The sequence below is a fragment of the Melanerpes formicivorus genome, unplaced genomic scaffold (assembly GCF_026170545.1).
Source record: "Melanerpes formicivorus ecotype bairdi unplaced genomic scaffold, bMelFor1.0.p_v2 SCAF_102, whole genome shotgun sequence".
Lineage (NCBI taxonomy): Eukaryota > Metazoa > Chordata > Aves > Piciformes > Picidae > Melanerpes > Melanerpes formicivorus.
Genome location: NW_027142454.1, coordinates 1,324,444 through 1,352,002, shown reverse-complemented (window position 1 = coordinate 1,352,002; position 27,559 = coordinate 1,324,444). Strand labels below are relative to the sequence as shown.

General features: G+C 59.4%; 1 protein-coding gene across 1 annotated transcript; it reads right to left on the bottom strand.

Moving 5' to 3' along the window:
- CTCF (CCCTC-binding factor) lies at nt 1-27,559 on the bottom strand. The gene is made up of 11 exons (XM_068166578.1): nt 27,398-27,559; nt 14,553-15,342; nt 13,826-13,996; nt 12,533-12,666; nt 11,823-11,943; nt 10,742-10,891; nt 8,146-8,306; nt 6,339-6,521; nt 5,138-5,273; nt 4,364-4,531; nt 1-3,074 (listed from the first exon to the last, which is right to left on the bottom strand). The coding sequence occupies exons 2-11, from the start codon at nt 15,331-15,333 to the stop codon at nt 2,893-2,895; spliced, it is 2,187 nt and encodes a 728-aa protein (XP_068022679.1). The 5' UTR covers nt 15,334-15,342; nt 27,398-27,559; the 3' UTR covers nt 1-2,892.

The window sequence follows — 27,559 nt, the reverse complement described above, 5'->3', positions numbered from 1 at the left end:
TTAATCCATTATTATTTATTAGCTGTACAGCAGCATCTTCTCCTTCCCAGCTTCCCAAACCCATTACATATTTTATAACAGTATTTTGTTTGCCTTTTTCTTTTTTTTGTCTTTTTTTTTTTTTTTTAATGTTTTCTCCCCCCATGTTGGCTTTCCTAAAATAATGAAAAATAAAACAAAACCACCAAAAAACCCAAAAACCAAAAAAAAAAAAAGAATCTCACACAGTACAGCTAAGTACAAAATGCATCGACCTAGGCTCTGGGTAGCTAAACCTGGATAGCTCTGGGAAAAAGCGATACAGGGAAGAGAAATTGGGTTGAAATCAGCAAGACTGAGGCTCTAGAAAAAGCTTAACATATTTGACCATGTGACAGGGCATGGACAGGCATCAGTTTGGATTTCACATTACCCTTTTTTTTTTGTGTGTGTGTGTTTGGGTTGGGGTTTTTTTTTGTCGTTTTTCTCTTTTTTTTTGTCCTTTTTTTCCTTTTTTTCTCCTTTTTTTTAAGGTCTTTTTCTTTTTTTCTCCTTTTTTTAAGGTATTTTCTTTTTTTCTCCTTTTTTTTAAGGTATTTTCTTTTTTTTCTCCTTTTTTTTAAGGTCTTTTTTTTTTTCTCCTTTTTTTTTAAGGTCTTTGTTTTTTCCTCTTTTTTAATGTCTTTTTTTCCTCTTTTTAATGTTTTTTTTTTCCTTTTTTAATGTCTTTTTTCTCTTTTTTTTGGTCTTTTTTTCCCCCTTTTTTTAAATGTCTTTTTTTCCCCCTTTTTTTTTCCAATGTCTTTTTTTTCTCTCTTTTTTTAATGTCTTTTTCTTCTCTCTTTTTTTAATGTCTTTTTCCCCCCCTTTTTTTTTAATGCCTTTTTCTTTTCCCCTTTTTTTTTCCCAATGCCTTTTTTTCCCTCTTTTTTTTCCAATGCCTTTTTTTCCCTCTTTTTTTTTCCAATGTCTTTTTTTTTCCTATGTCTTTTTTTTTCCTCTTTTTCTTCCAATGTCTTTTTTTTTTCCTCTTTTTTTAATGTCTTTTTTTTCCCCCCTCTTATTCTTTTTAATGTCTTTTTTTCCCCTCATTCTTTTTAATCTTTTTTTTTCCCCTCTTATTCTTTTTGTCTTTTTTTTTTCCCCTCTTATTCTTTTTAATGTCTTTTTTCCCCCTCATTCTTTTTAATGTCTTTTTTTCCCCTCTTATTCTTTTTAATGTCTTTTTTTTCCCTCTTATTTTTTTTCAATGTCTTTTTTTTTTCCCCCCTCTTATTTTTTTTTAATGTCTCTTTTTTGTGATTTTTTTTTAAGGTCTTTTTTTTTTTTTTTAATGATTTTTTTAAATGATTTTTTTTAATGACTTTTTTAAATTTTTTTTTAATATCTCTTTTTTGTGGAAAATTTATTTTTTTTTGTCTTTTTGTGATTTTTTTTTGGTCTTTTTTTTGTGTCTTCTTTTTTTGTCTATTTTTTTCTTCTTTTTTTTGTCTTCTTTTTGTCTTTTTTTTTCTTCTTTTTTTCTTTTTTTTGTGTCTTTTTTTTTTGGTCTTTTTTTTTGTCTTTTTTTTTTTTTTTTTACTTAAATCGTTATTATTTTTATACTTTATTTATTTATTCCATCCTTAAGAGATCCAAAAATGCTTGGCTGGTTGGTTGCTTGGTTTGGTTTTTTTTTTGCCATTTACTGACCCTAAGTAAAAAATTTCCTGGCCCAGGTGGGAGGGCTGCAGTCTTCCTCCCCCCCCCCCCACCCTCCCCCCCCAACTCCTGAATCACCATTTCTTTCTTTCTTTATTTTCTGCCTTACTGTAGGAGTCATCAACACAACAGAAAAAAAAACAACCAAGAAGAAGAATAAAAATGAGAGAGCTATGAGATAGAGCAGGAAGGAAACGGAGTCTGGAGGTCAGAACTCAAAAGGGAGGCTCGGCAGACATGGTTCCAGTTGGGTGGGCTTCAAAACCAGGGTTTCTCAGGGGGCTTTTGTGGTTATATTCCCCCCTCCCCCCACCCCCCCAACCCCCTTGTCTTGTGTCTCCACAGCGTTTCCAGCGCTTCTGCTCTATCAGGGTTCTGGTTTAGTTCAGAAGGAATTCAGCTCCTGGGGTTTATGTCAAGTGGAGGTTTGCAGACTTCTTATATTTCATGGAAGGGAAAAATAAAAAGATTAAAATGTAAAAATAAAAAGGTTATTTACAAGCTTGACCATGACAGCAAATGCCCTGCAGGAGGCAAAGCACCCGGGGAGGGAGAGGAGCCAGCTGGAGCATGCCAAACACTGCCCTGGGCAGCCCGGGTGGGAGAGCCAGGGAACAGCCAGAGAAAAACCCAACAGGAGAAACCAACCGACCACTGCCACAGCCTAGGAGCCTCCCGAGGGCTGGGGCTTACAGTTAAAAACACTGCTGGGGGGGGTGGGGGGGGGCTCTGGGAAGCCGGGAAGGGGCAGGTCGGGAGCGGTTCATTACCTTCCTCTAGAGGCTGCCAGCGCTGGCTGCGGCTGCCGGCAGCCCCAGGGCGGGGGCGGGGGGAGGGGGAGGGGCGGCGCCGCGCGGAGCACAAAGACTCAACCCAGCAGCAGCTGGCAGGAAAAGCCTCAGGGACTCCCACCCGGGATAGTTCCTAAAATGTTCCATGATCCTAACAGAAACCAGCAAGAGGTGAAGGTCAATCACAGCCTAAGATCGCTCGGAGGGGCTGGGCTCCCCAGCAGGTTTGGTAAAAGGGTTTCTAAAATCTGCACTTCCCAAAGCCAAGAAACAACAACAAAAATAATTCCAATAAAAGGGGAAAAAAAAACCAAAACCAAAACAACAACAACAAAAAAAAAAACAAAACAAAACAACAATCTTTGAGCCGTTTAAACACAGCCCAGGCCAGTCCAGTCAGCAGCGTGGAGCTCGGCCTCCATCACCGGTCCATCATGCTGAGAATCATCTCGGGGGTGAGGTCTCCGTTGGGAGCTTCCACCACGGCCGGCTGAGCCTCCTCCTCCTCCTCGGCCGCCTCTGCGTCAGGCTCCTTCTTGACCTCCACGATGATGTTCTCGATCTCCCCGGTGTTCTGGTCCTCCACCTGAATGATTGCTGCAGCTGCAGGGGCAGGGAGCAGAGAGGGAAGGAACCACAGAAGGGGAGGGGTTAGAAGGGACCTCTGCAGGTCATAGAATCATAGAATGAACGAGGTTGGAAAAGACCTCGTGCCGCGTCCAAGCCACTCTTGAACAGCTCCAGGGATGGGGACTCCACCACCTCCCTGGGCAGCACATCCCAATGGCCACTTCCTCCTTCTGGGAAGAACTTTTTCCTCACCTCCAGCCTAAACTTCCCCTGGCACAGTTTGAGACTGTGTCCTCTTGTTCTGGTGCTGGCTGCCTGGGAGAAGAGCCCAACCCCCTCCTGGCTCCAACCTCCCTTCAGGAAGTTGGAGAGAGCAAGAAGGTCTCCCCTGAGCCTCCTCTTCTCCAGGCTAAGCAACCCCAGCTCCCTCAGCCTCTCCTCACAGGGCTGTGCCCCAGACCTCTCCCCAGCCTCCTTGCCCTTCTCTGGACACATTCAAGTGTCTTGATGTCCAGGTTACTAGATGAGGTTACTCCTCATCCTGCCTGGCCTTGAACACCTCCAGGGAGAGGGCATCCAAAACCTCCCTGGGCAACCTGTTCCAGTACCTCCAGTCCCTGCCCCCTGCCAGAGCAGGGGCAGCCAGGGCAGGTCACACAGGAACATATCCAGGGGGGTTGGAAGCTCTCCACACAAGGAGACTCCACAACCTCTCTGGGCAGCCTGCTCCAGGCCTCCAGCACCCTCACACCAAACAAGTTCCTTCTCATGCTGGAACCCAGGAGGTTCCACCTCGTGGCTGTTGTTCCTTGTCCTCACCCTGGGCACCACCCCAAAGAGCCTGGCACCTTCATCCTGGCACCTTCTTCATCCTGGGGCCCAACCCTCAGATATCTACAGACACTGATCAGGTCCTCTCTCAGTTTTCTCCTCTCCACACTAAACAACCCCAGGGCTCTCAGCCTTCCCCACAGCAGAGCTGTTCCAGGCCCTTCAGCATCCTCACAGCCTCCCCTAGACTCTCTCCAGCAGGTCTGTGTCTCTCCTGCACTGGGGAGTCCAGAACTGGGCCCAGTATTGCAGGTGTGGTGTCAGCAGGGCAGAGCAGAACAGAGCAAGAAGTGGGGGACAACAGGTTTTGTGCTGGCTGCAGAGCCCCACCAGGTACCTCACTGGTGACACTTGAGGCACTGCCATGGAGAGCTTCCCTCTCACAACTCCATCCCCACACGGGTGAGGAGCAGCTCCTCCACCTGCTTTGGTCACCCAGGTCTCTGGCACTGCCAGGTACCGGGGGCAGCAGCTGCAGCAGGGTCACTTACGCTGGGACTGTTTGGACTGGCTGGCAGCTTTGCCCGGGGGTCTTCCTCTTCGTTTCTTACTGGGAGGTGGTGCAGGAGGCTCTTGCTCCACTTCTGGTTCAGCCTCAATTTCTACTGCTGTCTCCTCCTCATCTTCATTATCATCCAGATCTGGTTCAGCATTTTCCTCTGTGGGAAATCATTGGATCAGGTGAACCTTCAGTTCGAGCAAGGATGAAACCACCACCCATCCACCACCACCACAACCAGCATCACATCCACAGCCAAAAAGGATGATCCAGCTCTGGTGAGAAGCTGGTGGCACAGACTGTCCATCTGTCCCCCTCACATCACACAGAACAAGCTGTCCCTCAGAAAGCAAACAGAATTCTCAGGCTGTGTGAGAAAGGCTTCTCTGTACACCCCCAAAGAACTCAGGGAGACAATGACAGGAAGAGCATCAAGCAACACCCTGCTGGGCTGCTCCCAGACCTATCAGGAGCCATCAGCCCATTCAAAGCCCACCTAAAGAATCCAGAGGAGCACAGAGCTGCACAATGGAAGGTGACAACTTCTAAGCAGCACCTATGACCATCCTTGAGGGCTACCAGCCCCGGCTGTGAAAACACCCCCAGAGAACCACTCCCAGAGAGGAGCAGATCTGAGCCTGGAGTGCTAGAGCAGAGGAGCCACCAGGATGACTCTCAGGGCAAGGAGATCCACAGCCTTGAGTGTCAGAGCAGAGGAGCCAGCAGGGTGACTCTCGGGGAGTGACTCTCCTGGACTGCTCCTTACCACTGTCCGAGGAGTCTTCCTTCTTGGAGCGCATCTTCCTCTTCCTCCCGCGTTTGCCCTTCTTGGTCTCTCCTCCGTTCTCGCCCTCGCCGCCGTCGGGCCCGGCACAGTTGTCTGCGTGCCTGGCCATGGTGTTCTGCATGTAGCACAGCAGCCATCAGTGCCAGAGCAGGGAGAGCTCCACTCCCACCTTGCCCATGACCTCACCACTCCTGAGTCCTAGTGCTGGACCCCAGGACAGTGCTGTTCCCCGAGCACAGCCAGACACCAGAATCAGCTCCCAGGGGAAGCAGTGCGGTCCCCAGCACTGGGCAGCTTTAAGACTCAGCTTGCCAGAGGGCTGGGGCCAGCTCATCCTAAAAACACCACTACCACCTAGAAAGGTTGGACCAGGAGGTCCTTGGGGGCCCTTGTGACCTGGCATTCTGGGATCCTGTGACACTTTGAATGCTACCACACCTGCCCTTGCTTTCCTCCCACAAAGAAGTGCTCTGCTGAAAGGTCACACTGCTGGAGCAGATCTAGAGAAGGCCACAAAGGTGATCAGAGGGCTGGAGAACATCTCCTGTGGGAGAGTAGGGGTTGTTCAGCCTGGAGAAGAAAAGGCTCCAGGGAGACCTCGAGTAGCCTGCCAGGACCTGAAGGGGCTCCAGGAGAGCAGGGGAGGGACTTTAGGCAAGGGCTGGGGGTGCCAGGATGAGGGAGAATGGCTTGGAGCTGGGAGAGGGGAGACTGAGACTGGAGATGAGGAAGAAATTGTTGGCAGTGAGGGTGAGGAGGCACTGGCACAGGTTGACCAGGGAGGCTGTGGCTGCCTCCTACCTGGAGGCGTTCCAGGCCAGGCTGGTTGAGACCTTGAGCAACCTCAGCTGTTGAGAGGTGTCCCTGCCCATGGCAGGGGGTTGGAGCTGGATGATCCTTCAGCTCCCTTCTGACCCAAACAAATCTCTGCAGCCTCCTCTGGACCCTCTCCATCAGCTCCAGGTCCTTCTTGTGCTGGGGACCCCAGAACTGGATGGAGGCAGTGCTGCAGGTAGGGTCTCAGCAGAGCAGGGCAGAGGGGCAGAATCCCCTTCCTGTGCTGCTGCTTTCCCTGCAGCCCATTCCATCAACCCACAAATCCTCCCCTGTCGGGTAAAGGTCTTCCCCTCCCCCTCGGCCGATAGCCGCCGCCCCCGCCCCACCCCCGGCGCCGCCGTACCCTGCGGGTGAAGGTCTTGCCGCACTTGGAGCAGACGAAGGCGGCCGGCACGAAGTTGGGGTCGTGGTACCTCTTGAAGTGCATGTCCAGGAGCTGCTTCTGCCGGAAGGTCTTGTCGCAGTGGCTGCAGGCGTAGGGCTTCTCCCCGGTGTGCGTCCGCTTGTGCATCACCATGTGCCGCTCCTGCGGGCGGGGGGCACAGCTGCACACCCAGCACAGCCCGGGGGGCACAGCCCGGGGGGCACAGCCCGGGGGGCACAGCCCGGGGGGCACAGCTGCACAGCCCGGGGGGCACAGCCCGGGGGGCACAGCCCGGGGGGCACAGCTGCACACCCAGCACAGCCCGGGGGGCACAGCCCGGGGGGCACAGCTGCACCACCGGCACAGCCCAAGCCAGGGGGCACAGCTGCATGCCCAGGGCAGCCCAGCCCGGGGCCACAGCTGCACAGCCAGCCCAAGCCTCAGCCCTAGCCAGAAGGTTCCCACAGCCAAGGACACAGCCTTGCTTGGTGGCTCTGCAGTCAGAGGGAAGCTGTGGAGGCTCCAAGCCTGGAGGTGCTCCAGGCCAGGCTGGATGAGACCTTGAGCAGCCATGGGCTGGTGGGAGATGTCCCTGCCCATGGCAGGGAACTGGCTGAGCTTTGAGGTCTCTCCCAACCCAATCCCCTCTATGAATCCATGCAGAGAGCAAACCCCTCCTGATCCCCTGCCATGCATTTTAAGGCAGACCAGCAGAGCTCAGACCCAGCTCCTGCAGCACCTTTCTGTTGCTCTGCTCTGAGCCTCTGGGTTCAAAGCTACAGGGAACTGCACTGTCATGGAAGTCCAGCTCCTTGTGCCCCCTCTGCCCAAGGCTGACCCAGTGAGATGAGTCCTTTTAAGTTTTCTTCCAACCCAAACCAGTTTGTGATGGAAAGGGTATGGCAAAGGGCTGCAGAGCTGCTGAGGGGCCTGAAGCATCTCTGTGGTGAGGAAAGGCTGAAGGGCTGAGGGCTGCTGAGCCTGGGGAAGAGCAGCCTGAGAGGGAGCTGATCAGTGCTGATCAATACTCAAAGGGTGAGTGTCAGGAGGGTGGCACCAGGCTTTGCTCAGTGGTGCCCAGTGAGCACAGAGTGGAACAACAGAGGCTCATCTGAACACGAGGAGGAACTTCTGTGCCTGCAGGGTGACAGAGCCCTGGAGCAGGCTGTCCAGAGAGGTGCTGCAGTCTCCTTCCATGGAGACTTTCAAAACCCACCTGGATTCTTTCCTGTGTAACCTGCCCCCAGTGACCCTGCCTTGGCATGGGGTTGGACAGGATGACTTCCAGAGGTCCCTTCCAACCCCACCATGCTGGGATTCTGTGATATTCCTTCCTAGCTGCTCCCACCTTACATTCACCCTTTGCCAAGAGGTACCCACTCCAAGGCACTTCTGCAGGTGAGCACCACAGCAAGAGCCACTCAACCCCTGCACCCCCACTGACAGCTGCTCAAACCCAACAGCCAAGAGGCGCAGCTGCTGGTGCGGGGACGCAGGGGCGGCAGCAGCTGGCAGGGTATGGGAAGCAGTGGCCAGGCAAGGACTGGGTACAGGCTGCAGCAGCCAGGCAGGGGCCAGGCAGGGGCAGCAGCAGCCTGGCCAGGGGCCGGGTAATGGGCAGCAGAGGCGGGGGGGGGGAGCAGGGGGCCGGGGCGGCAGGGGGCCGGGGCGGCAGGGGGCCGGGGCGGCAGGGGGCCGGGGCGGCAGGGGGCCGGGGCGGCAGGGGGCCGGGGCGGCAGGGGGCCGGGGCGGCAGGGGGCCGGGGCGGCAGGGGGCGCTCACTCACCTGCCTGCAGGCGTAGTCACACTGGTCACACTTGAAGCGCTTCTCGTTCTTGTGGGACTTCTGGTGCTGGATGAGGGCGTAGCGCTCGTGGAAGACGGCGTCGCAGTAGCGACACTTCTTGCCCTGCTCGATGTAGGAGTGCTGCTTCCGCAAGTGCACGCCTGGCACGACAACAGCGGCAGGCTCTCACCGGCCCCGGGGCTGCCAGCCATGCCCGCAGGCCCCTCACACACTCTTCAGAACCAGAGACTGAGGTCACGGAGGATTCGATTTCAGAAACCCAAAGGTCTTGTCTGGAGCACCCAGAAGGACTCACGGAAAAGCTCCGAGACCGGAGAAGGGCAAAGAGGGCTGGGGAAGGGCTGGACTTGATCTCCAAAGGTCCTTTCCAACCCCTAACATCTTATGAAAGGTCTGGAGAAGAGGGCTGGGGAGCAGCTGAGGGAGCTGGGGGTGTTTAGTGTGGAGAAGGCCGAGGGAGACCTCCTTGCTCTCTGCAGCTCCCTGAGAGGAGGTGGGAGCGAGGTGGGGGTTGGGCTCTGCACCCCAGTCTAAGGGGATAGGAACTGGCCTGAAATTGTGCCAGGGGAGGCTTAGATTGGAGAGGAGACAAAATTCCTTTGCTGCCAGAGTGGTCAGGGCCTGGCAGAGGCTGCCCAGGAAGGTGGTGGAGTCCCCATGGCTGGAGGTGTTGCAGAACCCTGTGGCCATGGCACCTGGGGCCAGGGTCTGGTGGCCATGGTGGGGTTGGACTGGATGATCTCAAGAGAGTTTTTCCACCCCAAGCCACTCTGTGACTCCCAGGCTCCCCAGGGCTCTCTGGGTTTGGTTATTTCAATCCTAGCCTGGGCTGATCTCCTTGTCCCTGGCAGGGGGCTGGAGCCAGGTGACCTTTAAGGTGCCAACCCAGCTCATCCTATGATGCAGCTGCACTTGGAATGTCAGTATCAAACCCAAGTGTCCTCTGGGCTGCTCTGCTGAAGGCTGCTGCTCTAATTGCCTGGAGCCAGCAGAAGTCAGCTCACAGACCAGGGGAAACTGAGGATTTCCTGCAGGATTAGAAGCCAGAGACAGAGCTCAAGGCAACAGGGACACAGCAGATAATCCCTGACAGAGCTTTTAGTCACCTCAAAATCCTCCAGCTGGGCACACCCCAGACCTGCACAAGGTGGCTCAGGGGACACTCAGAGCCTTAGGAGAAGACAAATTCATCATAGCTGCCATCAGCCTTCCTGTGCTCTGAGTCAGCTCCCTCCCTCCTGACATCAGCTGACTGCCAGCCCCTCAACATGCCTCTTGCTGCAGCACTTGGTGCTGGGCCCTGCTGGAAGGGAGCCCAGTGTCCCATTCCTGGGGTGAGATCCAGTGTACAGACACCAAGTTCTGCCAAATCCTGGCTCCCTCCTTCTCCTCAGCTGCTCTGGGCCTGCAGTTTTGTCACCTTCTTGTAGAACAGAAGAGCTTGGGGCTGGAATCACACTGGGGACTGGGAGACCAAGGCTCTGCTACTGCAAGGATTCAGGGCTCTGAGGTGCCTCCTCAGCCCAGCTCCTGCTGCCCTCCCTGAGGCGCCTCCTCAGCCCCTGCTGCCCTCCCTGAGGTGCCTCCTCAGCCCCTGCTGCCCTCCTCAGCCCCTGCTGCCCTCCCTGGGGCGCCTCCTCAGCCCCTGCTGCCCTCCCTGGGGCGCCTCCTCAGCCTGGCATGTGAAGCTGTTTTGTTTCTCAAGCCCCTGGGCACCAAGAGAGGATCTGTGCATGAGATTTAATGGCTTCCAGTCTGCAGCAGCTCAAGCCAAGGGAGCTTTAGGTTTCCCAAAGCTGTCATCTCAGGCCAAGCTCAATAACTGCCTGAAAGCAGCCCCCTGCCCTGTGTGCCTGTCAGGGCTTCAAACACTGAGGGGAGAAAAGGAAACTTTGTATTTTTCAGCAGCTATTGTAAGCTAAAAGTGTGCACTGCCAGGCACCAGCTCAGCCTGTGCTGGCCCTGGGGAGGCCACAGCACGAGTCCTGTGTCCAGCTCTGGGCTCCCCAGTTCAGGAGGGACAGGGAACTGCTGGAGAGAGTCCAGGGGAGGCTGCAAAGCTGCTGAGGGGCCTGGAGCAGCACTGTGAGGAACAGAGACTGAGAGCCCTGGGGCTGAGAGCCTGCAGAAGAGCAGCCCCAGAGGGGAGCTGAGCATTACTCAGCAAGAGCTAAAGGAGCTGTGGGGGGCAGGAGGCTGGGGCCAGGCTCTGCTCAGGGACAGGTTCAAGGGGCAGAGGGCACAAACTGGCACCCAGGAGGTTGCAGCTGAGCAGGAGGAGAAAGTTGTTTGGTGTGAGGGTGCTGGAGGCCTGGAGCAGGCTGCCCAGAGAGGTTGTGGAGTCTCCCTGTGTGGGGAGCTTCCAACCCTGCTGGGCATTGTGCCCCTGGGCAAGCTGCTGTGGGTGCCCTGCTGCAGCAAGGGGGGTTGGACTCCAGAGGTCCCTTCCTCCCCCACCCTGCTGGGGTTCAGCTTGCCGTTACCAGAGGTGTTAGATGAAAAGCCAGAGGCAGGGGTTGGGCTGTGTGAAGTGCAGAAGCCCCCCAGAGCTCCCCAAGCCCCCTGCCATACATACCCAGGTCACTCTTCCTGGCTATGACAGTGTCACAGTGAGGACAGTGGAATTTGGCCACGTTCTCTGTGTGCTTCTGCAGGATGTGCATCTTCATGGTGCCGCTCTGGGTGAAGCGAGCGTGGCAGATGTAACATTCGTATGGCTTCTCTCCTGCAGGGGGCAAGCACAGCCCCACAGGGGCTTTCAGCAAGGGCAAACCTCACCAGGAAGCCCCACAACAAGCCAACCACCCAGAAACGTGCTGCAGGCTGCTGGGGGACTGCAGGGAGCTCGGCCACAGCCCTCCCCCTGCCACCTCCTGCTCCAGCATGCGGCAAGAGGCTCAATGCAGTGCAGGGAGGTAAACTGTTCTGGTGAATCTGAGCAAGGAGAAGCCCTGCAGGGAAGCTGCCAGAGAACTGCAAGAAGGCCACCAGCAGCCCAGCCTGAAGCAGCAAGGGCCAGGGAAGTGATGGTGACCCTGAGCTGGGCACTGGTGAAACTGCACCTTGAACCCTGGAGTCGGTTTTGGGTCCCTCACTGCAAGAAGGACACTGAGGAGCTGGAACAGGGCCAGAGAAGGGCAAGCAAGGTGGGGAAGGGTCTGGAGAAGAGGGCTGGGGAGGGTTTGGTGTGGGGAAGAGGAGGCTGAGGGAGACCTCCTTGCTCTCTGCAGCTCCCTGAGAGGAGGCTGGAGCCAGGTGGGGGTTGGGCTCTGCTCCCCAGGCTCAGGGGATAGAAGGAGAGGAACTGGCCTGGAGTTGTGCCAGGGGAGGCTGAGGTTGGAGAGGAAGAAAAATTTGTTTGCTGCAAGAGTGGTCAGGGCCTGGCAGAGGCTGCCCAGGGAGGTGGTGGAGTCCCCATGCCTGGAGGTGTTCCAGCAATGTGTGGCCACAGTCTGGTGGCCAGGGTGGTGCTGGGTTGGTGTTGGACTGGATGACCTCAGAGGGCTTTACTCTCAGGGTGTTCATTCTCTAGCAGCTACCAATCCTGGCGTCTCCTCTGCAGACTTTACCAAGGTTTTACATTGAACTACAGAATGCTGCTGCTGTCAGCAGCCAGGTGCAGCCCCAGGCAGGCTGCAGGAGCACAGCAGCAGTACCAGAGTGGGTCCTCATGTGCCTCTTCAGCTTGTAGGTGTCCCTGCTGGCGTAGCTGCACAGGCTGCACTGGAAGGGTCGCTCCCCGGTGTGGGACCGGATGTGGCGTTTCAATTTGCTCACCTGCAAGGCAAGGCAGAGGCTGAGGTAGGACAGAGCAGAGTCACAGAATGCCTTGGCTGGGAAGGGACCTCCAGAGGCCACCCAGGCCAAGCCCTGCAGCCAGCAGGGACAGCCCCAGTCAGAGCAGCTCTGGGGCTCACAGCCACAACCAACCTGCCCTGCAGTGGGGCCAGCCATGGGGCAGCTCCCTGGGCAGCCTGGGCCAGGCTCTCCCCACCCTCAGTGCCAAACATTTCTCCTTCTCTCCACTCTCAATCTCTCTCAGTTCAAACCATCACCCCTTGCCCTGCTCCAAACTCTGGCCCCAGCCTTCTGAGAGTCCTTCCAGCACTGCAAGGCCACCAGAAGGTCTCCCTGGAGCCTTCTGCATGCTGCCCAAGCCCAACTCTCTCAGCCTGGCCTCACAGCAGAGCCCTTCCAGCCCTGCCAGCACTGCTGTGGCCCCCTCTGGCCCTGCTCCAGCAGGTCCCTGTCTGTGCTGAGGGCTGCAAAGCTGCCCCAGCACTGCAGGGAGGGTCTCAGCAGAGAGGCAGAATCCCCTCTGTGCTGGGGAGCTGTGAGGGCAGGGGTGGCAGGGGAAGGCACTCACCTCCACGCTGGCATAGTCACACATGGAGCACTTGAAGGGTTTCTCGTGGGTGTGTTTGTAGCGGCGGTGCCGCACCAGCTCCCCGCTGGTGACGAAGGCCATGTCGCAGTCTGGGCACTTGTGAGGGCGAGTACCTGGGGGGCAGCACAGGGTCAGAGCAGCACAGCCAGGGCAGGGCCAGCAGAAGACATGGGGCAGCTGTAGGGGGTGAGTTGGGTGGCTCCCAGTGAAGCAGCAAGGCCCTTAGCACGTCCGGGAAGGTCTGAGGGCTGTGTGGAGTCACAGCTCCTGCACAGCCAGGGGAGAAGATGCTGTACAGTGAAGATCCCCTCAGGGAGGAGACTGAGCCTTGCCTTGGCATCAGCAGGTTGTGCAACCACCCAGACACAAGCATGTGGAGAAAGGAGGGATGTTCACAGCACTGCCTTGGGCAGAGGGGGCACAAGGAGCTGGACTTCCATGACAGTGCAGTTCCCTGGAGCTTTGCACCCAGAGGCTCAGAGCAGAGCAACAGAAAGGTGCTGCAGGAGCTGGGTCTGAGCCCTACTGGTCTGCCTTAGAACGCATGGCAGGGAGCTAGGAGGGATTTGCTGTCTGCACGGATTCAGAGAGGGTTGGGTTGGATGTGACCTCAGAGATTTAGAATAAACCTTTATTTAGAATAAACCAAACCAGGTTGGAAAAGACCTTCAAGATCATCGTGTCCAACCCATCAACCAACCCAACCCACCCAAACAGCTAACCCATGGCACCAAGTACCCCATCAAGTCTCCTCCTGAACACCTCCAATGTCCTCCTGAACACTTCCAGCTCCAACCCCCTGCCATGGGCAGGGACCCTTCCACCCAGCCCAGGCTGCTCAAGGCCTCATCCAGCCTGGCCTGGAACACCTCCAGGCAGGAGGCAGCCACAGCCTCCCTGGGCAGCCTGTGTCAGGCTCTCCCCAGCCTCACTGCCAACAATTTCTTCCTCATCTCCAGTCTCAATCTGCCCTCTCCCAGCTCCAAGCCATTCTCCCTGCTCCTGCCACTCCCAGCCCTTGCCCAAAGTCCCTCCCCAGCTCTCCTGGAGCCCCATTCAGGCCCTGGCAGGCTGCTCTGAGGTCTGCCTGAAGCCTTCTCTTCTCCAGGCTGAACAGCCCCAGCTCCCTCAGCCTGTCCTCAGTAGAGGTTCTCCATCCCCCTGATGGTTTTTGTGGCCCTCCCCTGGACCATGCCTGCTGGGTTTCTCTCAGCCCCTCCCAGCGGGGCGGGGCCGGGGCGAGGGGCGGGGCGAGGGGCGTGGCCGGGGTACCTGTGTGGGTGTTGAGGTGGTTCCTCAGCAGCGTGACTGTCCGGAAGGCCCTGCCGCACAGGTGGCACTTGTGTGGCCGCTCGTCCGTGTGGCTCTTCATGTGCCGGTCCAGGTTGGAGCGCCGGGGGCAGGTGTAGCTGCACAGCTCACACTGGAATGTCTTCTTCACACCTAGGCACAGAGCACACCACCTTTAGCCTGCACACTGCTGTGCTCCAGGGAGGAAGAGCAGAGAGGAGCAGGGCAAGGGACAGCTTCTTGCAGGTGTGGCTGCCACAGGCAGCCATGAAATCCAACTCCACATCCTCTGGAACAGTCAGTGCCCGTGGCTTGGCTTCAGACTGGTGAGACAGCACTCACTGTTCCCTCTCCACCCTGGAAAGGGCTCCTCAGCCCCCAGCTTTCAGAGGAGTCCAACACACCCACTGTTGGATGCTGCCCCAGCTGCCTTTCCCAGCACCTGCTGAGGTGCCCCCCAGAACTGACTGGCTCCTGGTGTAAACCTGGTCTACCAAACCCTCCCTCACGTGCTACCCCCCCCAGCAGAAGAGCTCAGCTGTGCTCCAGGGCGGTGTGAATGCCACCTGGGCCGGCTGGAGGAGCTGCAGCAGCAGGGCTGAGCACCGGCAGCAGAGGCCATGGGCACGGCTGCAGCCCTGCCCCCCACGTCCGCTCCCTCACTCCGAGCACAGCGAGATCCCTGCAGGGCCTGCAGCTGAGGGCTTACCTTTCTTTTTGATTTTGGTTGGCTTAGGTGGCTTCATGTTGCCCACCACCTTCTCTGCATTGACCTCGGACAACAAACCCTCCTGCTGCTCCTCCTCGAAGTCGTAGACGGAGACGTCCACGTCCTTGCCCTCCTCGGTGTAGCGCAGCTTGCTCTTCTTGTTCTTCTTCGTCTTCTTGGCTGGGGGTTGGTAGTCTGGGTCCTTCTGCCAGTTGGGGTCTTCCTGGGGCTGAAGCTCCCCTTGTTCCAGTGTCTCCACCTCCCCATTGGCACCCACTTTCACCACCTGGAAGCCTTCTGGCAAAGGCAGGGTGTGGCAGATCATGGGCTCCCCCTCCTGCAGGCCTCCCTTGGAAACCTCATTCTCGTAGGCTCCCTGAAGTTCCTCCACAGAGGTGGTGGCCACAGGCACAGTCACTGGCACGGGGACCTGGACCAGCTGCAGCTCCCCCAGGTTGATTGGCTGCTCCTCCATGTTCACCACCTGCAGGGTGATGATCTGCGTGTCGTCCACCGTGGCCTCGGCCTCCTGGGGCACGGCGCCCTCCATCACCTCCGTCTTCATCTGCAGCAGGGTGGGGTCCAGCTGCTCCATCACCACCATCTGCACCCCGCTGTTGACGTCCTGCACCACCTCGGCGCCCTCGGCCTGGCTGGGGGGCATGTGGCAGGCATCGTCCTCCTGCCCGCCCTCGCGCCGCCGCTGGTAGGTTTTCCTCTCCTTGCCCTTGATGAAAGTCTCTGACTCCTCCACGATGGCCTCCACTGCCTCACCTTCCATCGCCCCTGGCTGGGGGACACACAAGAGAAAGAGTCACACGGCACCCACGGGCCCCAGGGCACCCACGGCCCCCCAGGCACAGAGGCGAGCAGCTGGCAGCGGCGCTGTGCCCAGCTGGGCAGCTCCAGCTCTGTGCCAGCCTGGTGCCACTGCGGGCATCCAAGGCTGCCTGGGGGAGGCAGCCTGGGGAAAGGGACGAGGGGGCAGGAAGAGGGGCAGGGAAGATCTTCAGATGAGGGGAAGGGGATGGGGGCAAGGGGAGGCAGGGGAGCAGGAAGCAAGGCAGTGATGCCCACGTTGCCGTTTCTCACACCCCATGGGCAGGGCTGCTCCCCACTGAGCTGCTCTGCTCACCTCCCAGCTCAGCACCACCAGAGGCAGGCCCTGGCCATGCCCTGCAACAACATCCAGCTGAAAACGAACAGCAGCCTCGGGGAATGGCCACCGGCAGCCTCGGGGAATGGCCACCGGCAGCCTCGGGGAATGGCCACCGGCAGCCTCGGGGAATGGCCACCGGCAGCCTCGGGGAATGGCCACCGGCAGCCTCGGGGAATGGCCACCGGCAGCCTCGGGGAATGGCCACCGGCAGCCTCGGGGAATGGCCACCGGCAGCCTCGGGGAATGGCCACCGGCAGCCTCGGGGAATGGCCACCGGCAGCCTCGGGGAATGGCCACCGGCAGCCTCGGGGAATGGCCACCGGCAGCCTCGGGGAATGGCCACCGGCAGCCTCGGGGAATGGCCACCGGCAGCCTCGGGGAATGGCCACCGGCAGCCTCGGGGAATGGCCACCGGCAGCCTCGGGGAATGGCCACCGGCAGCCTCGGGGAATGGCCACCGGCAGCCTCGGGGAATGGCCACCGGCAGCCTCGGGGAATGGCCACCGGCAGCCTGGCCTGCAGCAGCAATGGTGTGGGCAGCAGGGGCAGGGATTGTGCCCCTGGAATGGACACTGGCCTCAGAGCAGGCAGTGACACCACAGAAGGGCTTAGGGTAGAAAAGCTCTCCAGGATCATCCAGCCCAGCACCAACCCAACCCCTCCATGGCCACCAGCCCCTGGCCCCAAGTGCCATGGCCACAGGGCTCTGCAACCCCTCCAGCCATGGGGACTCCACCACCTCCCTGGGCAGCCTCTGCCAGGCCCTGACCACTCTGCCACCAAAGGAATTGTTCCTCCTCTCCAACCTCAGCCTCCCCTGGCACAGTTCCAGGACATTTCTTCTCCTGTCTCCTGAGCCTGAGAAGCAGAGCCCAAGCCCCAGCTGGCTGCAGCCTCCTCTCAGGGAGCTGCAGAGAGCAAGGAGGTCTCCCTCAGCCTCCTCTGCTCCACACCAAACCCCCCCCAGGGCCCTCAGCTGCTCCTCCCCAGCCCTCTTCTCCAGACCCTTCCCCACCTTGCTTGCCCTTCTCTGGCCCTGCTCCAGCTCCTCAGTGTCCTTCTTGCAGTGAGGGCCCAACACTGAATGTATTTGGGCTGCCTCAGGAGCTCAACACTTAAACTTCACGAAGCACTTTCAGCATCTGGGCACAGCTGGAGAGAGCTGGCTGTGCCCCAGGCAGCTCACACAGGGAGCAGGAGGCACAGCTGCCAGGCTGCCCTGGCTCTGCAACTGTTGGGATTTTTACAGCCCTTGCTTTTCCTCCCCTGCCTCTTCTAGACTCTTCCACTTGTGCTGTGGGAACAAGAGGGCTCAGGTTGTTCCTCAGCCTGCTCAAGCTGGGCCCACCTCTCGCTGTGGCTCCCTGGCATCGCAGCGGGCAGCAGCAGGCTGCAGAGGGCAGCAGCAGCCCGGGAACGCCAGCTCCGGCCTCCCGCAGCCCTGCGGGCACCCAGCCTCTCCTCTCCCACCCGGCAGCCTCTCAAGTCAGAGCAGATCCATCTGCACCAACAGCTGAAGCACAGGAGATGATGCAAGCACCTCCCACCAGCCAGCAGAGCAGCAGGCTGGGCTGGGGCTGCCGGCAGCTGCCAAGCAACCCCAGGGGATTGATTCATTATCCCAGGGATTTGCAAGGAGAGGGAGAAGCCTCTTCAGGTGACCAAGAGCCTGTGCACAGCAGAGGAAGAGCAGTGATGCACAAAATAATGTTAGCCTGTGGGAAATGGCTAACAACAGAAGACTGAAGATGGAGGGTCCAGGAGCCCACCAAGAGGGTCAGAGGCTGCAGAACCTCTGGCATGGGGACAGGCTGGGAGAGTTCAGCCTGGAGAAGAGAAGGCTCCAGGCAGAGCTCAGAGCTGCAGCTGCAGAGCTGCAGGGCAGCTGCAGGCAGGCTGGGGAGGGACTGCTCAGAAGGGGCTGTGGGGCTAGGCCCAGGGACAATGGTTTGGAGCTGGAGCAGGGCAGAGTTAGGTTGGAGCTGAGGAGGAAGTTGTGCAGAGGGAGGCTGGGGAGAGCCTGGCCCAGGCTGCCCAGGGAGGTGGTGGAGGCTCCATCCTTGCAGCCCTTCCAGCTCAGCCTGGCTGTGTGCCTGGGCAGCCTGCTGCAGCTGGAGCTGTCCCTGCTGCCTGCAGGGGGGTTGGACAGGAGCCCCTTGGAGGATCCCTTTCACCCTGATGCAGTCTGTGAGGAAAGAATAGCAGGAGCCCATCTGCAGAGCCAAAGCCATTCCCCTTTGGTGCCCTGTAGCAGCACAGAGCAGAGGTCAGCAGCCTTGGCACAAGCACAGGCAGCTCTGAGCAGCAACCTGCCCTTACCTGCCAGTACCTAAGTCAACAACAAGCCTGTAAGCCACCCAAAAGCAAGCCACAGGCCAAGATGTCCCCTAGGGTCCTGCAGCAGCAGGCCCTCCAGCAGAGCAGCAGGAAGGCATCTCAACCTCGCAGCCCAGACTCTCCTGTGCCTGCCAAGGGACAGGTCACTCCCAGGTGACCACTCCAGCAGCTGGCTCACGCTGCCAGGGAGGTCTGGCAGCCAAGGGGCGCAGAGACCAAACCACTGCCTGCAGGCAAGGCTTGCTTCAGAGGGTGAGATGAATGCAAGGCCTGCTACAACCGTTCAGTAGCGAAATCAAGGGCCCCTGTTCCTTCCAGCTGCAGCTCTTGTCTCAAACACCCCCCTCAGACACCCCTGTCCTCCCGCTCCCTGCCTGCCAGGGCAGCTCCTCGCTGCCGGCCAGGCGCAGCGCCCCCAGCCGCCGGTGGAGCTCGGCTGCCCTCCAGCGGCCAGCCGGCGGCACTGCAGCCGCCGCCTCTGCACCAGTCCCCGGCGCAGAGGGCCTGGGAGGGACCGCACCCAGTCCAAGCCCCTGCTCCACCAGGGCACCCGCAGCGGCTTGCCCAGGAGCACAGCAGCCAAGGTGGGGTTGGAAGCTCCCCAGACTCCACAACGTCGCTGGTCAGCCTGCTGCAGGCGTCCAGCAGCCTCACACCAAAGTTCACAGTCACAGAACTGTCCGGACTGGAAACGCTCTCCAAGCTCATCCAGGCCAGCCAGCAACCCAGCACTGCCATGGCCACACATTCATTCCCTGAACACCTCCAGGGATGGGGACTCCAGCACCCTACTCTACTGCTGGCCACACCATTGCTGATCCAGGCCAGCATGCTGGCAGCCTTTATGGCCACCTGGGCACACTGCTGGCTCCTGCTGAGGTGGCTACCAAGCAGCACCCCAGGTCCTGTTCCACCAGGCAGCTTTCCAGCCACTCTGCTCCACTCACAGTGGCTCAACCCCACTGTCCAGTCCACATTGCTGGCATCTTTGGCCACCTCACCTGAGAGTGGCACCACCAGCACTCCCACACCTGACAGACCAGCACAGCAAGTTCCATGGCATTCTGGAGGCTGCTTCATCACAACCTATTTGGGTTTCATTTTCCTCTGAGGCTTCACCTAGGTGAACAAACACCCAGGAGCAAAGGCTGGGGGAACAGCTTCTCCTGGAAATCTTTGCAGGGACACTCATCAAGCAGTGGCAGTGCCTGGATGAAGGACTTCAGGCTTCAGATCAGAGGAGCAGGAAGCTCAGGTAATGGTGAAGAGCTGCCCCACGCTGTGCCCATGAGTCACCTCCCCAGGGCCAGCCTGATGCAGCTAAGAAAAGCTAAAGCCACTGCTAGGCAACCTCACAGCAGGCTGTGCAGCACAGGGCACCCTGTGCCAGGCTGACCAAGCCAGGGCAGCTCCCTGCTGCTGCAGCAGGGACAGGAAATTCCAGGCTTGGAAACACCTATGGCAGAAGGGTGGTGGACAAGGCAGATTCCTGGAGCCTAAACTGTCATCAACTTGCATCTGAGTCACAGATCACAGCCAAGTGCATCCCAGGAAGTGCTGGGAAGGATGTAAACAGAATCAGAGCCAGGTGAAGCCCAGAGAGGGCCTGAGAGTTGGAGCTGTTGAGCCTGGAGAAAAGAAGGCTCCAGGGAGATCTCAGAGCAGCCTTCCAGGACCTGAAGGGGCTCCAGAAGAGCTGGGGAGGGACTTCAGACAAGGGCTGAGAGTGCCAGGACAAGAGACAATGGCTTTGAGCTGGGAGAGGGCAGATTGAGACTGGAGATGAGGAAGGAATTGTTGGCAGTGAGGCTGGGGAGAGCCTGGCACAGGCTGCCCAGGGAGGCTGTGGCTGCCCCCTGCCTGGAGGTGTTCCAGGCCAGGCTGGATGAGGCCTTGAGCAGCCTGGGAAGTGGGAGGGTTGGAGCTGGATGATCTTTGAGGTCCCTTCCAACCCAAACTGTTCTATGAATCTCTGTGGCCTCCTCTGGAGCCTCTCCAGCAGCTTCAGGTCCCTCTTGTGCTGGGAGCCCCAGAGCTGGAGGCAGAATCCCCTCCCTGTGCTGCTGCTCTCCCTGCTCTGGCTGCAGCTCAGCACACAGCTGCCTGCTGGGCTGCCAGGGACCATTGCTGGCTCCTGCTGGATTTTCAGGTCCTCCCAGCCCAGAGCTCTGTGTGCCTCCTGCCAAATCCAGAGGGCACTGTGACATTTCAGAGCTGGCCTTTTTCCTCCTGGGCTGTGGAAGGCCAAACCCCAGCAAAGCAGCTCTCAGTGTCCAAGGGGAGTGTAAAGCAAAGTGGGGCCAGCCCTCCCCACACTGCCAGAGCAGCAAGGAGCACTGCCAGCAAGCAGCCAGCCCAGGGCTAACACAGCCCTGGCCCCCTGAGGAGGAAGAGCTTCAGCTGCCCCCAGAGCTCAGACCTGTCACTGCCCTCCCCCATGCAGAGCTCAGAACACTGACCCTGCAGGGACTGCACAGCAGCACCTCAGTGCTCAGCTGGGAGCTCTCCTGGGCAGAGAGCAGCTCCCCAGCCAGCCACAGCCACCCTGGGGGATCTCACACCACTTCCACCCCTTTCAAGCACCTTCCCTCACACTTTATTTAGTACAAGGCCTCCAAGCTTGGGGCCTGGCTGCCTTTGTTTTCCCCTCAACAAACCTCTTTTGGATGGTTTATCAGCTTCCAGGGGCACTCCTGCTAAGTGTGGTGGAGCTGTGGGTGTTGAGGGATGGTCAGCTGCTCAAAAACCATTTGGAAACCATCCCTCTCTGGTCAACTCACTCTGCAAGCACCACCCCTGCTCTACACTGCCCCTGAGCTCGCAGGGGGTGCTCAGGGAACACCTGGGCTGTGCTCCTCTGCTAAGGACACAGCAGAGATGCTGAGGAAGGCTGCAGCCCTGCCAGGTGCTGGGCAGAGCTTGGACAGAGCAGTGCCAGCTGTGTGACAAGCTGCCCATGAGCCAGAACCTGTCCTGGTAGGCAAGAAGGGCAATGGGCACCCTGGGATGCAGCCAGAAGAGTGAGGCAAGCAGAACAAGGGAGGTTCTCCTGCCCCTCTGCTCTGGTGAGGCCACAGCAGGAGTCCTGTGTCCAGCTCTGGGCTCCTCAGTTCAGGAGGGACAGGGAACTGCTGGAGAGAGCCCAGGGGAGGCTCTGAAGCTGCTGCTGAGGAGGCTGGAGCAGCTCTGGGAGGAGCAAAGGCTGAGAGCCCTGGGGCTGAGAGCCTGCAACAGAGCAGCCCCAGAGGGGAGCTGAGCAATGCTCAGCAGGAGCTAAAGGAGCTGTGGGGGGCAGGAGGCTGGGGCCAGGCTCTGCTCAGTGGTGCCCAGGGCCAGGCCAAGGGGCACAAAGTGGCAGCCAGGAGGTTCCACCTGAGCAGGAGGAGAAATTGTTTGGTGTGAGGCTGCTGGAGGCCTGGAGCAGGCTGCCCAGAGAGGTTGTGGAGTCTCCTTGTGTGGAGAGCTTCCAACCCTGCTGGGCACTGTGCCCCTGGGCAGGCTGCTGGGGGTGCCCAGCTGGAGCAGGGGGTGGCACTGGGTGAGCTCCAGAGGTCCCTTCCACTCCCACCCTGCTTGCCTCTGTGCTACACAATGCCACTGCTGGCAGCTACCTTCCCACTGCTGGCTGCAAACCCTGCAGCAGCTCAAAGCTGTCCTGGCCCTCCATGAGCAGGACTGCAGGCAGCAGGCACTCCTGGCCTGCAGGGGAGGAGCTGCAGCAGGGCCCTGCAGCTGAGCTCACTCTGCCAGGGCCACAGCCTCCCCTTGCTGCTGCCCTGCCAGCCTCACCTGGCCTTGCTGGCAATTCTGAACCAGCACCAGCTCTATTTTCAGTTTCCAAGCCCCAGCCTCCTGCTTGGCAAATGCCTTAGCAGTGGAGAGCTCTGTCTGGAACAAAGACTGCTGCCAGGATCAGCCATGGGAAAGAGACAGAGCCATGGGAGGTGTGCATCCTACTGCAGCAAGTGCAGAGCAGCTCCTGCAGAGCACCACCATGCTGGCACCAGCCCCCTGCTCCCTCCACAGGGCCCTGACCCAGCCCCCTGCTCCCTCCACAGGGCCCTGGCTCTGCCCAAGGAAGTCAGCCACTGGAACGCTGTAGTTCCTTTGGCATGGGCAAGGGTTGCTGGGCTTGAAGGAGAATGAGGCTAAGCTGGAAGCTTAGTGCTCCACATGTCCACTTCTGAGCCTGGAGCACAGCCCATCAGAGGGCTGCTGGAGAGCAGAACAACAGTACCAAAGGGAGACCTTGCTGCTACCTTCAACCAGTGCACAGCACAAGAGGGAGATGAAATCATACTCACAGCATGGTGGGGCTGGAAGGGACCTCTGGAGATCACCCAGGCCAACCCCCTGCTAAGGCAGGGTCACCTAGAGGAAGTCACAGAGGGACACATCCAGCTGGGATTGAAAGTCTCCAGAGAAGGAGACTCCAGCACCTCTCTGGACAGCCTGCTCCAGGGCTCTGTCATCCTGCAGGTACAGAAGTTCCTCCTCGTGTTCAGATGTGCTTCTGTTGTTCCACTCTGTGCCCACTGTCCCCTGGCCTCTCACTGGGCACCACTGAGCAAAGCCTGGTGCCACCCTCCTGCCCTGTGAGTATTGATCAGCACTGATCAGCTCCCCCTCAGGCTGCTCTGCCCCAGGCTCAGCAGCCCCCAGCCCCTCAGCCTTTCCTCACCAGAGATGCTTCAGGCCCCTCAGCAGCTCTGCAGCCCTTTGCTGTCCCCACTCCAGCAAGTGCCTCACCCTGAGCTGGGGGGGGGGGGGCAGAACTGGAGCCAGTCCTCCAGCTGTGGCCTCCCCAGGGCTCTTGGAGGGCTGCAGTGGAGGAGCAAGCAGCAGCCCTGAGTGGTGAAGCCTGGAGCAAGTTGCTCAGGAATGCTGTGGAAATCCTTTCAGCTGCTGAAAATATTTGCTAAGCACAACCCAAAGCTCATCTCACTTCAAAGCTGGCCCTGCAGCTGGCCCAGAGGTTCAACCAGAGCACCACAGGAAGTCCCTTCCAAGCCAAATCTGACCACACTTTGACAGGCAGAATGCAGGATATGCTTAACCACAGAGCAGTGAAGGGGTTTGCATTTAGGATCACAGAATGGCTCAGGTTGGGAGGGACCTCAAAGTCAGCCAGTGCCAACCCCCTGCCATGGGCAGGGACCCCTCCCCCCAGCCCAGGCTGCTCAAGGCCTCATCCAGCCTGGTCCTGAGCACCTCCAGGCAGAGGGCAGCCACAGCCCCCCTGGGCAGCCTGTGCCAGGCTCTCCCCAGCCTCCCTGCCAACCATTCCTTCCTCCTCTCCACTCTGTCTCCTCTCTCCCAGCTCCAAGCCATTCTCCCTGCTCCTGGCACTCCCAGCCCTTGCCCAGAGTCCCTCCCCAGCCCTCCTGGAGCCCTTCAGCTCCTGCAAGGTTGTTCTGAGGTCTCCCTGGAGCCTTCTTTTCTCTAGGCTCAACAGTCCCAACCCTCTCAGCCTGGCCCCACAGGGGAGGTTCTGCAGCCCTCTGCTCATCTCTGGGGCCTCCTCTGGAGCCTCTGCAGCAGCTCCAGGTCCTCCTTGTGCTGGGGGCCCCAGAGCTGGAGGCAGTGCTGCAGGTGGGGGCTGAGCAGAGCAGAGGGGCAGAATCCCCTCCCTGTGCTGCTGCTCTCCCTGCTCTGGCTGCAGCTCAGCACTCAGCTGGCTCTGGGCTGCCAGGGACCACTGCTGGCTCCTGGGCACTTTGTCACCACCTGACACCCCCAAGGCCTTCTCCTGCAGGCTGCTCTCAGCCACTCCTCACCCAGCCTGGAGCTGTGCAGGGGATTGCCCTGGCCCAGCTGCAGCTGGCAGTTACTGCAGTGCTAACAGTCTCAACCCTAGCACTCCCTCCCCAGCTCAGGCTCATTCTATCCCCTTCTTCCCATGGCTGTGTCAGTCAGGAAGCACCCAGGGCACCCAGATGTGCTGCCACTGCTTTCTCTTCATGTCAGATCTGTCCAGAACAAGCAGAGCTGACTCAAGTCCTGAAGAATGGTGGATGGCTGAAGTGGGAAGAGCAATAAAACAAATGGAACCCCAAACCCCCAGCACCCTGAGGAGAGGACAGGGACTCCCTCAGCTTCTGAGAAAAAGAGCCTTTCCAAAGCCACTTTCTGAGCAGTAAAAACCAACCTGTGAGGCAAAAAACCGTGGAAGGGTCCTAGGTCTGTGTGTGCCCCTGAGAGCAGCAGAGCTGGATGCTGCACTGACATTTGAGGGCTCAGTAGAAGCCAGACTGAAGTGAGCATCTGACCTGGAGCCCAATGCAGAGCAGAGCTCTGGAGCCAAGCAAACGACTCAGTGCAGGTAAGGGACCACAAACAACCAGCACTGGGGCACAGCTTGGCTGTCAGCTCCATCCTGCAGGCTGCAGCTCAGTGTGGGCAGGGAGCAGGGCTGGTTGCTCCTCTGGAGCACTCCCAAGTGCAGGAGGAAGCTGCACCTGGCAATCCTGGTGCTCTGCCACTCCTCCAAGCATCCCCTCTCTGGTGAAGAAGGGACAAGAGGTTCTTGGTGGGAAGGGACCTCCAAAGGTCACCCAGTCCAACCCCCCTAGGGGCAGCAGGGACAACCTCCACTCGAGCAGGTTGCTCACAGCCTTGTCCAGCCTGACCCTGATGACCTCCAGGGATGAGGCCTGAACCACCTCCCTGAGCAACCTGTTGCAGTGTTCCAGCAGCCTCCAGCCTGAATCTGCTCTGCTCTCATTTCAAACCACTGCCCCCTTGCAAGAGAAGTGAGACCTGCCAGGATGGGTGTGACTCCAATACCATCAATACAGCTTTGAAAGAGCCAAGGAACAGGAACTGCTCAGAGAGCAGGAAGAGCTGCCCAGAGGTCAGAGCTCAGCACAGCTCTGATCTGCCACAGCACAAGGGATGAGGGCAAGGAACTCCCTGCTGCTTCTCAGATGCTCCACATCTGACTTCTGACCACCTCCATTAGAGAAGCAGGAAGTGCTGAGGGGGAGAGATGAAATGAGGCTGCACACAGACATTCCTAAGGCAGCCATCAGAGAGAACCAAGAGCTTTCAGCTAAGTGCCGAACAAAGATGGCAACAACGCGGGGCAGCTCCTGGCAGTGCCACAGCGCCAGCACCAGGCAGGTACCAACCTGCAGGCAGCAGAGCTGGTGAGGACACCCAGGCAGCAGCCAGGGCTGCCATCCAAGCTGCAGCCTGCTAACACCAAAAGCAGCCCCTGCGATAGCTCTGTCCCCTCGGCAACGCTGCGGGCTGGAGCTGCCAGCAGCCTCAGCGCTGCTGCCACGGCCTCCCCGGCCCTGCCCCAGTGCTTCAGCTCCAGGGGCACCTAGCAGCTCCAACAGCTCCAGCTTCACACCTTGTGCTCCTCAGAGATACCCTCACGGAGTTGCAGGAGCGTGGGCCTGCCCCGGGGGGGAACTCAGGAATCTCTGGAGATCCCTTCCAACCCCCTGCATCCTCTGAGCCTGCGGTGAGGCCGTTCTGGGCATCCCAACAACCTCCCTCCTCTGTGGTGCAAGCAGGGACTGCCTGAAGAGAGAAGTGGCACTACCCACCCGGGGGGAAATGCAAGAGGGAAGCAAAATAAAACCCCCACCCCCAAACAAGCAGCCCTGCTTTGCCCTGCTGCTTGATCACCTCCCCCCTGCAGCTCCAAGGACCTGAAGGAAAACGTCAGGGTTCAAGCAAGAGCAGCAGCTTGGATGCAACACGGGGCTGCTGCCTCTACCCACCAGCCTCCTGCCAATTCAACAGGCTCCACAGCAGCAGAGCACACCGGGGAGAGAGCAAACCCTGCCACGCACAACGAACCCCCCCGAATCCTGCCTGGGGGGGGAAAGACGACTTCAGATGAGTCTAGGAACAGCTCTGGACTTTATGACTAAGCTTCAATCGCTGGCAGGAGGTGTGTGGGGGGAGACGGGGTTAAAAAACCCAGCATAGGAAGTCGCAAACAGGAAAGGCAGCTCGCTCTCAGCGGCAGGCAAGTCCCGAGGATCGCGGCGAGCAGGAAAGGATGCGGGCAACGTGACAAGCCGCCCCCACCCCGCATCCAAGGCGTTCCACTAAGCACACCCGAAACGGCAAGGCCAAACCCGACCCCGCAGCAGCCTTCTGCGGGAGTCAGCCCAAAGTTGATGTGGCCAACACAAAGCCCAGCGCCCGGCCGCGGAGCCTCTGCCGCGGCACAAAACCCGGGGGGGGGGGGGGGGGCTCGGGCTGCGCCTCCCCCGCCCCGCAAGCCTCTCGGCCGGCGGCACGACCCCGCCGGGGCAGGCGGGGAGCAGCGCCGCGGGGGGCTGCTGCGGGGCTCCATCCCGCGGGGGCGGCGGGGCCGGAGCACGCCGCGGCCCGGCCCGAGCGCCGGCAAGCGCCGCAGCAACCCGCCGGGCGGCAGCCCCGCTCCTCCGGCCGTCCCCTGCTTTCTCCCGGCCGCGGCGGGGCGGGGGGGGGGGGGGTGTGAGGTCGGTGCGGCAGGGGCGCAGCGGGAGCGAGGCGCGGGGGGGGGGGGTGTCGGTGGCCGGGCAGCGCGGCGAGAGCGGGCGCCCCCCAGCCGTGCCCGCGTCCCGGTGCTGCATGGCGCTGCTCAGCCTGCCTTGCAGAGGGAGCTCGAGTCCCGCTCTGCGCCTCGCAGCGCCTCTCACTCCGCAGCACAGACGCCAGCGCAGCGAGGCGGCGGCCGCCGGCAGCGGGGCGCGCAGCCGCCGCCGCCCGCCGCCAGCACCCGGCCGGGCGCCCAGGGCAGGAAGGGGACGGCCGAGAGGCTGCGGGGCCACGGGCAGAGCCCCGCGGAGGTGCGCGGGGAGACGGCGAGGGCGGAGGCGAGGAAGGGAGGAGGGAGGCGGCGGCCGGGGGGGGACGACGACGACGACGACATGGGGGTGAAGCGGTGGCGGTGGCAGAGCCGGGGCGGGTGGGGAGCGGGAGCGGGCCCGGCGGGGCGGGGAAGGCGGGGGAGGGGAGGAGGAAGGGACGGGAGGGGAAGGGAAAGGGGGGGGGGGGGGGGGCCGCGGCCGGCGGGGAGGGGGCGGTAATCAGCCCCGGTGGCGCGGCGGAGGAGACAAAGGAAAAGAAAATGGAGTCGGGGCAGGCGGCTCGGCCGCGGCCAGGCCCGGGCGGGAGGGCACGGCGGGGAAGGCAGGCCCCGGCCGGGCCCCGCAGCCCAGCGCCGCGCTGTGGGGAATGGCGGCGGTGGCAGCCGAGCGCCGGCCGCGCTGGGGACGATAGAGGGAGACAAAGCCCCCTGCTTCCCCGGCGGCGGCCGCTGCGGGGCCCCAGCCGAACCGGAGCCCCATCGTGACACCTAGAGGCCGGAGAAAGCGACTGCAAACCCCCCGCCACCTCTTACCTGCGCCCGCAACCCGCACCGAGCGCTCGCTCCGGCCGCCGGGCCCCGCCGCCGCCCCGCGCCGCCCCCGGGCCCCGCGGAGCCGCCGCGCCCCGCACGCCCCGCCGCGGCCGCCGTGAGCGCTCCGCACCAGCTCGCGGTTTAATCGCTCCACAGTCGCTT

Bases quoted from the DNA above. Each gene is read 5' to 3' on its own strand.
- CTCF (XM_068166578.1), bottom strand. From the start codon at position 15,333: ATGGAAGGTGAGGCAGTGGAGGCCATCGTGGAGGAGTCAGAGACTTTC. The intron at 6,522-8,145 runs GTGAGTGAGCGC...CCCCGCCCGCAG, and splicing joins GTGACTACGCCTGCAGGCAG to GAGCGGCACATGGTGATGCA. The intron at 5,274-6,338 runs GTACGGCGGCGC...TGCTACATGCAG, and splicing joins GCAAGACCTTCACCCGCAGG to AACACCATGGCCAGGCACGC.